We start from the raw sequence: 13,747 nt of genomic DNA on the forward strand, positions 1-13,747 counted from the left end.
TAAAAACAAAACAAACTTTGATGCTGAAGCAATTCTAAAGTTCCAGGGAGAACATGGCAAAAGTTTTATAAAACAAAATGGTTTAAATCAAATCAAAGTGTCTTGGTCGCGTACACAGATTTGCAGATGCTATCGCAGGTGCAGCGAAATGCTTGTGTTTTTAGCTCCAACAATGCAGTAATAATACCTAGCAAAGTAACAGATTTTTTTTAAAACTATACCTACAGAATATTGCAAAATCCTGTCTCATTCATGTTTTAAATATTTGCTGGTATTTTTGTACACTGGCCCTTTAAAGTTATTTATTGCATTGTATCTTTTTCTTCAATCGCTGTCTGATTTTTCATCCTTAGATGATGTGGCATGATTGTATAGTCCCTGTGCCATCAGGTGCAAGGCTAAAGAGTTTTTATTCCCGGTAGCCTTCTTTATTTTGGCCCTCTTGTTTTGAAACCAGATTTTAATTTGAGATTCGTTGAGGCCCAGTTCTTGTGCCAGACTTTGTCTTCTCTGTTCGGTCAGGTACCGACTCGTCTGAAACTCCGTTTTTAGTCTCTGGAGCTGTTCTGCTGTGAAGGCCGTTCTTGGACGCTTGTCATCCTTGCTTGGGGTCGTCGTCGTGGTCGTGGTAGTGGTCGACTTCTTTGGTTTACGAGATCTTGGCCCTGTAGATTAGAATACATTCAATGATCAGACTTTGAAAGGAACAAAAACGATGCCTTCAACGTCCTCAATAACATGATCACTAATGCCTGACTAATTAATATGATGATCATGACGATCAAAACGGATTCGTAGGACTCTAACATGCTAGAATAGGCCTAGTAGGATAGCAGTAATAGCCAAGTATTAGGCCCAATGGGCCTTTAGTAGCAGAAGAAGTATTGTGTTGGTATTAATATTAGCCAAATTGCCAGTATAGGCACAATAAGCTATAGACCTAAAATTGTATTAGAATTTAAAATATTCTAAAAGGGTGCGGGGTTTTGTGTGCATAGGAGAGGATGATGGGTGGGTGTTGATGGGGGTGGGGTTAGAGGGAGGGGGTATAGGCGCCCCTTTATCACTGTTACCATAGGAACTACATTTATAAGCTTCATAAATATGTAATGAATATCGTGAACATTTCATGAAACTGATTTTGAGTTGGCTAGTTCTACACCAAATAAGAGATCGATTCGCAGCTGCACGTTTATTGGATTCACAATAGCATTTGAACGTTATTATGATCAATATGCCTATCTATTTTTCCGTACTCCTGGAATGAAGTTTTTTTTTTAATACCGTTTATTTCGTTACATGCAGACCTATGCTATGAGACCAACATAAAACACAGTGGTAACTTTTTTTGTTTAGTAATGGAACTTTATTTTGTTACAATTTTCGAGTTGTTCGGAGAAGTTAATGTATTCATTCCATTATGCATAATATAGGGCCTATAGGTTATACGACGATGGGATATTATCAATATTAACTTCATGTTAGTGCTTCTAAATAGCTGAATGGATAATGCAATATAGCTTAACAATGTGCTCCTTTTAAACGATGTTAGCTAGAAATTAAATAGCCTAGAAATTAAAATGGACAACATATATAATTGTTACTTTGATACACTTTGAAGTGTATTTACTTCGACGTTATATGAAAAACCTCAAAACATAACAAACATTAGCCTATAGGCCATAATGGAAGATCTGACAATCACGTCCTGCAGCAGTAGATAAGCGCTTATGCTAGGCCTAATATCCTAATATGAGAATAGTTTGAGAATATGATAAACTACATGCTAAATATATCAGAGGAGGGAAGTAAAAAGTAATTACAAAACGACGTTTCTATTCCTAATGTCTGTCCAGTTTTTTTTCGAAACTTTGCACTCTAAAAGTGTGATTGCATGCATCTCAGTCATTTCGCATATGGATGGGATAGTTTTTGCCTTGCTCCATTGTCAAAAAAATATGCTAATTAAATATTAACAAAGACGAGTGAGGAACACTGGCGTTAAACTATGTTTCAATACTGCTTTAAAAGTTGCTTTACAAGTTAAATACTTCAATATTTTTAATACTTCGATACTTTCCATCCTTTTTTTTTCTCCAAAAAGTATTGACTTTTCTATTTTCTTCATCCTTTTCCTTGTTTTCTTTATTAGGGCTATTCAAACGGAATTGTCAGCTTGATAATAATTGCATGACTTGCCAAATATGTTTTATGGAGATACTTATAATAACAGTAACAATACGATAACATTACCTATAATAGGCCTACGCCTAATATTTGGTTTGTAACCGCCATTATCATCCAATCAGAATTCTAGCTCAATCGAAGTCTTCCTTGTCGTTATGGATAAAACAATAAAAAATAAAAACATTAATTGGCAACGAAAAAATCATTCGAATATATTTTATTCATTTCCTAAAAGTTTTGGACAAATAGTTGAAAATAAGCTACACAAAGGGATCATTTTTATGTTTGTATAATGTGGCTGCAGGAGATGGTTTCAGGTTTATATTTTGATTTATTTAGTTCACTGAGTCAGTTTATATTGCACAAGTGATCCAGTGGTTAATGGTATTCATATTCTTACTTAATACTAAGGCAAGGAAAATACTATACTTTACCTGATGATGGTCGGTCTGAATATCTTGTACAATACACCCAGGCTGGCCAGAGCATAGGTTTCGACGAAGGTGCAGAATTGGCTTGAGAACTATCCGAGTCGGAGCTTAGGCACTGATCTCCAATTTCTCCTCGGGGCTTGAGAGGCGCATCTCCAACAATATATTTTTTGGGCTCACCGACTGAACGAGAATTCGATGTTCCTTCCCCTGCCACCGTCCCACCTAACTGCCCAGATTTGGGGGGAAGGCGAGGACTATTCTCTCGTCCATTGAGGTGATTCTCATCATAATTAAAAGTCCCGTCTTTCCGCCGTCCAAAGTCTGGTCTCAAAATATTATCAATGTAAAAGTTGGTGATTCGGTGCGGTTGCTGGTTCCCAGGTGCTTGGAGAAGAGGAAGAATAGCTCTGTTGAATTCTTCTCCCGAATGTTGACGCTCTCCATTGCGATTATCATCTTCTTCCATGGTGAAATACTCAATGTCCAATTCTGGTAGCCTACCTTTCTCTCTCCCACACAAAATTATGAATTCCAATGTATGAGTGTTCTAGCTTTCCTTGTCCACTGCGTTTTTTAAATAAAATGTTATTGGAAATAAAAACGAAATCCGTTTTTTTTTCAGTATCTAGTTTTGGTAGTAATAAAACCACGCCTCTTGCCTTTTTCACAAAGAAAAAACATACTTCAAATGTATTTTTCCGCCTTGCTATGATTGATCTATTTGTTGAGAAAGTAATCTACCATTTAAAATACTGAGTAGTAGTGGTCCCCTTTCAGAACCAATCCAATCTTGATGCTTCAACTACTAAACTACGAGTAGATAAAGAGGCGCTAACTGCTCCTGAAATACTTTCACTATGGATTTTCGTTCTTATTTTTAATAGGCTACGAGTCCTCCCAGTGACGTTGCAGTCCGGTATCTAAGACACGTGCCTTGGACCAATAGAGTTCGTGAAATGTTACCACATGACCAATGACTCCAGAATACTAGAAGACCGATGACAGCACCCCTACACCTCACCCAATCCTCAAAGCTGTAGTATTCAAAATACATAAACAAGTAGGACACCATTTTTGATTCAGTCAACCTTCCCAGTTAGTTTTTTTATAATAAAAAACAAACTATTTTCTGCTGAGTTTTTTAAAGTTTTTTTGTTATAGAGAAATCTCCACATTTCGTTGGTTCTTCGGTTCAAAGCGCACATAAGGCATGCCCATGAAAATGGGGTATCCTCGAATGGGGGAGGGGTGTGAAACCTCAAATATGTTTTTCTAATGTGTTTGTAAAAAAAAATCATATTAATGAGGAAGATTACCAAACAGGGATGAGCCATCACTCCGCAAAATGCTTTCGCAGTGCCCAACATTACTGAATAAGTTTCCAACGGTGTTTCCCAGAGTAGCGCATAGTTGGCTAGGGGGACACGATGGGTGGTGCACTTGCTAGGCTACTCGTTTCTTGCACTTGAAGTAGCCCTATATGTCAAATTATACGGGAATGCAACTTAATATACCCCTATGTTGTTAAGGTAGCCTAATCAAAGATGGTGTGTAATAGTCATCCGTTGGTCTCTGGTTATCCAATATTATCTATAACCACTATAGGGCATGGGTAATGTAATTTATAGTTTTATCATAAGATTGTTGCCCTAGTGGACGCGGACAATCTGTTTGGTCTTTAGTCCAGTCAATAGACAAAATCGGTTTGCGCATAAAAAGGACCGTGGCGCTTTAAAAATTGGCGATGCCATCAAACAGCTGTGATATCACATGTTGCCGTGAAGAATTGAAGACTATTCTTCTCTCAGTGGCCTATGCCTATGGGTGATGTCCTCAGGTCAAGTCTTTCGGTAAAATGTAGACTTTCTGACTGTCTTATAGAATCGAAGTGGGTCATATTTCGACATATTGATGAGCGAAATGAGCTCAGGTCAACACGCGCGGATCTTGCTCTCCAAACTTGGTGAACTAGGTGTGCATTATATATAGTGTAGCCGTATTGAGCAAATAGTTATTTTCTATTTGATAGCCTATGTGCCATGCAGTGCCTTTGGCATCAGCCAAAAACACGATTTAGCCTAGTTGTTGGGATTGGCCATGTCTGAATCCATTATTTTGTGTTATTACACAGCGTTTGAACATTATTGTTGGCCTATAGCCTAGTTGGGGAGGTAGAAGGCAGAAGTTAGTCCAGATGTTATCAACGATCCGCAAAAGATTACTGTAAACAAATAATGCACATTAATAGCCTATTGATAATCATGATGATACATAAGGCTGTCCTGTCTTGATGGGATTGAAAATGGTTGTAAACCCAACTCATAAGAAAATTAATGTTTTGGACAGCTCCTTAGAAAATGACCAAGACTGGCTTTTGTTTGAGAATATTGAGTTGGATTGATCTGATCTAGTATTCATTCTCCCTTTCCCTTTGTCATTGTCTTAATAGTTGGATGTAGAGGTTACGGGGTTATAGGCTACATCACGGAGAGAACAAAAAACCTTTGCATATAGCAAAAACCGAGAAAAAAACAATGTGTTCATGAAATACTGAGTTATAATGGTAAAATCATTGCGTTATATGGCTGTATTAAATCATACACGTGTTTTTTAAAATAATTTATATTCCAAAAATACAATTGTTTGAAATTCAGCAAAATGTGTGTTTTTTTGTAGTCCTGGTGTCTTAATTCATTTTTGTGATTAGTTTTGTTTAGGGTATGCCTATTTTTGTCCTGATACAGGATATTAGGCTGCCTATTTTTGCATGTAAATGTCATATTGATTGTTAAGGCCTAATGTTTGCACCAAACATTAAATGCGACATATAGACTATTCATACTGTATATGCCTATAGCATTTAAAAGGACAGCTTTGCATGTAGGCTAGGTGTGCCTTGTCTACATGCGACGAAGCAAACACTGAAATTCCAATTCCATATTGCGGAAAAACACTTGCAGACTTGTTGACGTTATTTGAAATTATTTACGCTGTTCTGCAATGCTTATTTGCAAATGAACCAGGACTCGTTGGGGAAGTTGGACCCTGTAATCGAAAAGACATGCAGCTTGAAGTTGTCAGCGGTCCAAGCAGATATGTTTTGTTAAGCCCCCCCCCCCCCCCCCCCCCCCCCCCTGCACACTTATTCGAAATGTATTTTAACCTGATTTGAACTTCTCACGCAAAACAAGGATCCTAGAATTACATTCTATAGGCCTAGGCAACTTTTCCGTCATTTAATCAGGGCAGGTGGGAGAAAGTAGATCCACTCTCCAATGACCTTTTATTTAACCTCATTCCAGGGGATATACACCTTTAAAAGTCCTAAATACTCACGTCACTTTTAAGCAGTAACTTTAACTAATTAATAAACCACAACAAGGGTGTAAAATGTTCAATCCAAGCTCATGCAGATTCGATAGCCTACTGAAATGGTGACTTCCTTTATTGTGTAATTTAGTTAGCTTATAATCATGTTATTGCATTTAGGAATTGCATTCATAACCTTGTCTTATGAAATATTGCAATTCATGTGGAAAGGTTAACAAATGTGCAGAGATGTGAATTTTAGCCATTTAAATATATTTGACGGACGTTTCTGTCCTTCATGGTGACATCCCCAACTCTCACAATCTGCCAAACTGGCTGTCAAACAGAAATAGAATGAGGCATATTGTTTGCAAATGTTCAATCGTCCTTTTACGGAGTTAGTCGTAGGCCAACTCAAACTTTTCTAAATTATTAATTGCTCATATTTAAAAACCGCAGTTCAACCTATATGCAACTTTTCTTAAAACACTTTTCTGTATAGCCAATTATTGGCAGTTGGAAAAATATTTCCTTATGAGTCCAATAATTCCAGTCTAGCCTATTCTAACAGAATCATCCCCTGACATTTTTAATAGGCCTACCCAATCTGGTGCCCATTTTCGTTACTTTCATCCTAGCTCTCCAAACTCAGCCAAAACGTTCTATTTCGGTAAATGTCTCTTTCTATTTGGTTTACTTTCCCTCAGAAAGGGTTATGCTACAGGGGCAGAGGGATTTGTGAATGAACGCCATAGCATTGGCTCCAGCTCACAGATCATAGCCCAGATCACCAGCACACAGATGTGCTCCATTGAATGGCTGTGATATCTGCTCTGTAACAATGCAGGGGTCATGTGGGATCCTGGCGCTTCCTGTTGGCCTTTGAAAAACAAACGGAGAGAGAAAACACTAAGGGGGTCCCCGAGGATGAGGATAAAGGTTAGGCCTACTGACCACTTCCTATAGTCTGGAAAGCTGTTGGTGAAAACTGTGCGGCACGCTGGTCTCAACCCTGATAAGGTTTTTCTGGCCAGGACATAGCCTATCCAACTTTCATAGTGGTTTTCTTTTGGTTCGATTATGTAGATTATCTACAGGCATGACTTAATCTCCCGACACATTTTTAATTGTCCTTATGCGAATTTATTTATACTCATAACCCGTTAATTATGTTTACCCCGTCACATATAGTCATATTCCAGTTAAATTAATCGTGAACTCAACTGCTTGCTGTCAATATTTTCACTTGAATGTAGGTAGAGTGGGCGTATAGGCTACGTGTCATTTAAATGTCTAGTTTTCCATAAACGTAATTTATTGGATAAATGACATTTGAAATACTTTAGGACGTGCTTGCTATTTACTCATATATCGTTGATCTAAACTGTTCCTCCCTCTGTCCGCACTTTCCTTTATGTGCAAAGTGACCAAGTGTCCTTCAACAAGACGTTGAAAAGGCCAAGGGGACGATTGTTTATGGGGTTTAATTACTGGTTAATCCCCCTGATCGCCCTGGCGTGGATAAATCCCAGCTGAATAGTCGTTTGAAAACTGAGCCAGTTTGGGTTTCTCTAGTCAACTCCACTCCAGCCTTTTCCTCTACTTTTTGGTGACCATGGTTGCAGCAACTATAGCATATATCAGGCTACAGCGGGGAAAAAAACGTTTTTTAGTCAATTGTATTTAAATTTCGGTCAGTTCAGGAAATAAATGATAGCGTAATTCAGTGAAATAGCCTATGGCTACTTGATACATGATTATAGGCCTATAGAAATATAAAGAATTGCATCTTTAATTACATTTACTGGAATTTAACTGACACCAGCAGTGCAATTTAGGACCACTTGATAATGCTAAGCAAATTGTCTTGATCCTGATGGCATTTTCCCCATCATAGTTTCTGTCACCATTTATAGACATAAGGATTCCAGCCATGTGTTTTCGCATGTGCATAATAGGAATTTAGTTGTATTTTGCTTGTCTTCAGTAGTCAATGATGTATTAAGTTAATTGATCATCATATAGAAAGTTTATCAATCATCTATTCTAATATATGATTTTACGCTCATTTAGTCTTGTACCCTTAATTATGCCCTGTACAAATATGTATATGTACATTAAAAAGTATTATAGGTAGGCTTTATTCAATAGTGAATGTGTAATAAATTATGGCATGCTCCACTGTTGTGTGACATCTTTTGATGGCTCATATGTGACATTGGATTTGACAGAAGAGATACTTATCATTATAATGCATTTTGTCATATTCATGTAGCATAGATTTTAAGAATACTTCATGAAGATCTTCACTCTTTCTCAGAGCTAAAGAGACAAGGAAAGATGAAAAAGTGTGGAACGCAGAAATGTGAGAATTTTTGTGCAAAACTTTATTCAGTTCAAGTGCAGTAAATGCTTTTGCTTTATGTTAAATATTATTTGACAATAATCTCTGTCAGCATGAATGGTAACCATAGCCTATACTGGTGAACAATAGCCTATACTGTACTCAGTTCAAAGAAGCAAATTACAAAAGGCACTGGCTTAGTTAGACATATTGAACTTTTCTAAGATTCAGACCACTACAGTGTGTTGTGCTTGGTGTAACTGGCTTGAATATTCAGCATTATAATTGACCATTAAATTACATATAATAACTAATATGAGTGTATTCAATAACTTCTCATAAACAAATATGCATTGATAACCTTATGACCTTGACCTAATATAAAATAACAGTTAGAAGCCATCTCCTTTACAGTACTTTAGTGGTGTTATTTCATCAACCAAATAGTAGTTCTGACAGAATAACGGGAACAATGCCCTAATTAAAAATGTGTTTCTCCCTTTTTTAATCTGAGCTTGCTGATTGAATCTCTGTGTAAGTACTACTGTATATGGACCCCAGGGATATTTTATTAGACATGCTGGCTTTTTCCCTTTTGCTCCAGCAGGTCATTTTCAGGTTTTCAATTAACAGAATGTTATTAAAATGTAATAGCCCTGATGATCTGCTCACTATTTCTTTAGAGAATATGTCCATAATTTAATTGATGTTACCCCCATATTGAACTTTCAACAGTAGGTATACTGTACCATAAAAGTTGGTGGTTTGACATATTTGCCCTACAAACTGTTTGAAAGTGCGTTGAAGTGTGTGCAAAATGCACATGTTTGTGTGAGTGATTTTCTGTGATTTCAATCCCAGCTCTCACTTAGAAAGTAGCTCTTGAATTTCTGTTCAGAGGCAAAATAATTCATTAAGTTAATGTTGTCGCTTTCCAGCAGGGGTCTCTGCTTTGCATTATCCTGAGTGATTGTAAATAACTAGAGTATAAGAGAAAGTGTAAACAGTGCTCTCTAGTGGTAGATTTGGGTTAGGATATTTTGGATGCACACGGGATTTTATTAAATACTTTTTTTCTAATTTCTTTCAGTTGATTTTCCAACTGTAATCTAAGAAAACTAAGATTTATTAGCATATTTTTTTAACCATGTAAACATGATGGTCCCGTGTAGCTCAGTTGGTAGAGCATGGCGTTTGCAACGCCAAGGTTGTGAGTTCGATTCCCACGGGGGGCCAGTATATAAAAAAAAACGTATGCACTAACTGTAAGTCGCTCTGGATAAGAGCGTCTGCAAAATGACTAAAATGTAAATAAACTAAAAACCTAGTTTATGGTAATTGCCCTAACAATGTGTTATGTTAATAAAAGTAATAATTGTCATTACAAAATGATCAACATAGGCTACATGTGATCCATGGCTGGAACACACTCATCTTCACAACCTGAGGCACAGCTGGGGATAAGAAACAGAACGGTTACCATGGAGTCAATCCAGGGAGGAAAAGTTGGCCCTGCTCCCATAAATCTCTGGGTGGAAGGCTGACTGTCAGTCCCCCACCAGGACTATGTAGGAAGCTGCCTCAGAATGGAAGGGACTGATACAGGATGGTTGATGCTGGTGAGCCTGGTGGCAGACCTGTTAGTGAGAAGATGGGTGTCTCAGTGTAATTCAAATTAATAACTAAAATAAAAAAAAGACTACAAGGTCTACTTGTGATGCTGTGTGTCGTCTTGAGTCCTGGTAAAAACAGATTCAGAATAAAGTGGATTATTAAATGGAAAGTTCATCCAAATGTACCTCATAGAAAGTAGCCTATGGAACCAGAGAATCAGTAACCCAACATTATTTTTTAATGTGCTCTATAAATGATCAGATGTTTCTGATGTTCAAAAAATGAACCATTTTCTCTGACCAAAATGTTTCCAAGGACCTCGGCGCAGTGTGTTAGCTGTGGTTTCATGATGGACTCCCTGTCATGAAATCATATAGCCATAATGGTCACTATACTTAATTTATTAAATGGCATTACCCCAATGTGCTTGCGAGTGACCTTGATAGTCATGCTGGATTAATATAATGCTCTTGAGCATGCTATACCTGTAAAGGAGAAAGACAATATGCTCATATGGGTAAAATTGACTTAAATCAAACTGCTTCACCTTGTCAAAAGCTCCAGATCAAGGATGTCAAATTCTAACTCTGAGGTCACAAGGTCACATTCTCATACGTAATGTAGCTGTCAGTGAAGCGATCCAATTACAGCTTTAATTGGATGCATTTCAGAGTTTGTCAAGGTCTTTTCACACTGATGTCCATAATTCACTATGGCTATATCATACACACCCCTGCTATGGCCGGTTTGATAGGACTTCAATTTGACACCTTCTAATTAATGAAGTAATTAGGCCAATTAACTAAGAACTGTGGAGGAATGAATTCCAGAGTAGATGACATCTCCAAAAAAGTGAATTACATGTGTCTGGAATATAGGGGAAAAACATAATACAGTCTCAAGATTATAGAAAATACAGTACCAGTCAAAGGTTTGGACACACCTACTCATTCCAGGGTTTTTCTTTATTTTTACTATTTTCTATATTGTAGAATAATAGTGAAGACATCAAAACTATGAAATAACACATATGGAATCATGTAGTAACCAAAAAAGTTTTAAACAAATGAAAATATATTTTATATTTGAGATTCTTCATATACAGTGAGGGAAAAAAGTATTTGATCCCCTGCTGATTTTGTACGTTTGCCCACTGACAAAGACATGATCAGTCTATACTTTTAATGGTAGGTTTATTTGAACAGTGAGAGACAGAATAACAACAACAAAATCCAGAAAAACGCATGTCAAAAATGTTATAAATTGATTTGCATTTTAATGAGGGAAATAAGTATTTGACCCCTCTGCAAAACATGACTTAGTACTTGGTGGCAAAACCCTTGTTGGCAATCACAGAGGTCAGATGTTTCTTGTAGTTGGCCACCAGGTTTGCACACATCTCAGGAGGGATTTTGTCCCACTCCTCTTTGCAGATCTTCTCCAAGTCATTAAGGTTTCGAGGCTGACGTTTGGCAACTCAAACCGTCAGCTCCCTCCACAGATTTTCTATGGGATTAAGTTCTGGAGACTGGCTAGGCCACTCCAGGACCTTAATGTGCTTCTTCTTGAGCCACTCCTTTGTTGCCTTGGCCGTGTGTTTTGGGTCATTGTCATGCTGGAATACCCATCCACGACCCATTTTCAATGCCCTGGCTGAGGGAAGGAGGTTCTCACCCAAGATTTGACGGTACATGGCCCCGTCCATCGTCCCATTGATGCGGTGAAGTTGTCCTGTCCCCTTAGCAGAAAAACACCCCGAAAGCATAATGTTTCCACATCCATGTTTGACGGTGGGGATGATGATCTTGGGGTCATAGGCAGCATTCCTCCACCTCCAAACACGGCAAGTTGAGTTGATGCCAAAGAGGTCCATTTTGGTCTCATCTGACCACAACACTTTCACCCAGTTCTCCTCTGAATCATTCAGATGTTCATTGACCACAACTTCAGTCGTGCATGTATATGTGCTTTCTTGAGCAGGGGGACGGTGCGGGCGCTGCAGGATTTCAGTCCTTCACGGTGTAGTGTGTTACCAAATGTTTTCTTGGTGACTATGGTCCCAGCTGCCTTGAGATCATTGACAAGATCCTCCCGTGTAGTTCTGGGCTGATTCCTCACCGTTCTCATGATCATTGCAACTCCACTAGGTGAGATCTTGCATGGAGCCCCAGGCCGAGGGAGATTGACAGTTCTTTTGTGTTTCTTCCATTTGCGAATAATCGCACCAACTGTTGTCACCTTCTCACCAAGCTGCTTGGCGATGGTCTTGTAGCCCATTCCAGCCTTGTGTAGGTCTACAATCTTGTCCCTGACATCCTTGGAGAGATCTTTGGTCTTGGCCATGGTGGAGAGTTTGGAATCTGATTGATTGATAGCTTGTGTGGACAGGTGTCTTTTATACAGGTAACAAGCTGAGATTAGGAGCACTCCCTTTAAGAGTGTGCTCCTAATCTCAGATCATTACCTGTATAAAAGACACCTGGGAGCCAGAAATCTTTGTGATTGAGAGGGGGTCAAATACTTATTTCCCTCATTAAAATGCAAATAAATGTATAACATTTTTGACATGCGTTTTTCTGGATGTTTTTGTTGTTATTCTGTCTCTCACTGTTCAAATAAACCTACCATTAAAATTATAGACTGATCATTTCTTTGTCAGTGGGCAAACGTACAAAATCAGCAGGGGATCAAATACTTTTTTCCCTCACTGTAGCCACCCTTTACCTTGATGACAGCTTTGCACACTCTTGCTTAATAAATGCTTCAGAGTTCAAGTAACAGACACATCTCAACATCAACTGTTCAGAGGAGACTGTGTGAATCAGGCCTTCATGGTCGAATTGCTGCAAAGAAACCACTACTAAAGGACACCAATAAGAAGAGACTTGCTTGGTCCAAGAAACACGAGCAATGGACATTAGACCGGTGGAAATCTGTCCTTTGGTCTGATGAGTCCAAATTTGAGATTTTTGGTTCCAACCGCCGCCTTTGTGAGACGCAGAGTAGGTGAACGGATGATCTCTGCATGTTTGGTTCCCACCGTGAAGCATGGAGGAGGAGGTGTGATGGTGTGCTTTGCTGGTGACACTGTCTGTGATTTATTTAGAATTCAAGGCACACGTAACCAGCATGGCTACCACAGTATTCTGCAGCGATACACAATCCCATCTGGTTTGCGCTTAGTGGGACTATTATTTGTTTTTCAAAAGGACAATGACCCAACACACCTCCAGGCTGTGTAAGGGCTATTTGACCAAGAAGGAGAGTGATGGAGTGCTGCATCAGATGACCTGGCCTCCACAATCCCCTGACCTCAACCCAATTGAGATGGTTTTCAATGAGTTGGACCGCAGAGTGAAGGAAACGCAGCCAACAAGTGCTCAGCATATGTGGGAACTCCTTCAAGACTGTTGGAAAAGCATTCCTCATGAAGCTGGTTGAGAGAATGCCAAGAGTGTGCAAAGCTGTCATCAAGGCAAAGGGTGGCTACTTTGAAGAATCTCAAATATAAAATATGTTTTGATTTGTTAAATTTTTTTTGGTTACTACATGATTCCATATGTGTTATTTCATAGTTTTGATGTCTTCACTATTATTCTACAATGTAGAAAATAGTAAAAATAAAGAAAAACCCTTGAATGAGTAGGGGTGTCCAAACTCTTGACTGGTACTGTAAATCTTTTTATTTTATTTTATTTTTTTCACCTTTATTTAACCAGGTAAGCCAGTTGAGAACAAGTTCTAATTTACAACTGCGACCTGGCCAAGATAAAGCAAAGCAGTGCGATAAAAACAACAACACAGAGTTACATATGGGGTAAACAAAACATAAAGTCAAAAATACAACTGAAAATATATA

General features: G+C 38.4%; 1 protein-coding gene across 1 annotated transcript; it reads right to left on the minus strand.

The window, feature by feature from the left end:
• Positions 1–324: 324 nt before the first annotated feature.
• On the minus strand, positions 325–3,087 carry LOC311150568 (homeobox protein engrailed-2b-like; the record flags this gene model as incomplete). The annotated part of the gene is made up of 2 exons (XM_084188047.1): positions 325–665; positions 2,622–3,087. 2 exons carry the CDS (start codon positions 3,085–3,087, stop codon positions 325–327), a joined length of 807 nt encoding a protein of 268 aa, XP_084044173.1.
• Positions 3,088–13,747: the final 10,660 nt, after the last annotated feature.

Source organism: Coregonus lavaretus (assembly GCF_964263955.1).
Source record: "Coregonus lavaretus genome assembly, chromosome: 23".
Taxonomy (NCBI): Eukaryota; Metazoa; Chordata; class Actinopteri; order Salmoniformes; family Salmonidae; genus Coregonus; species Coregonus lavaretus.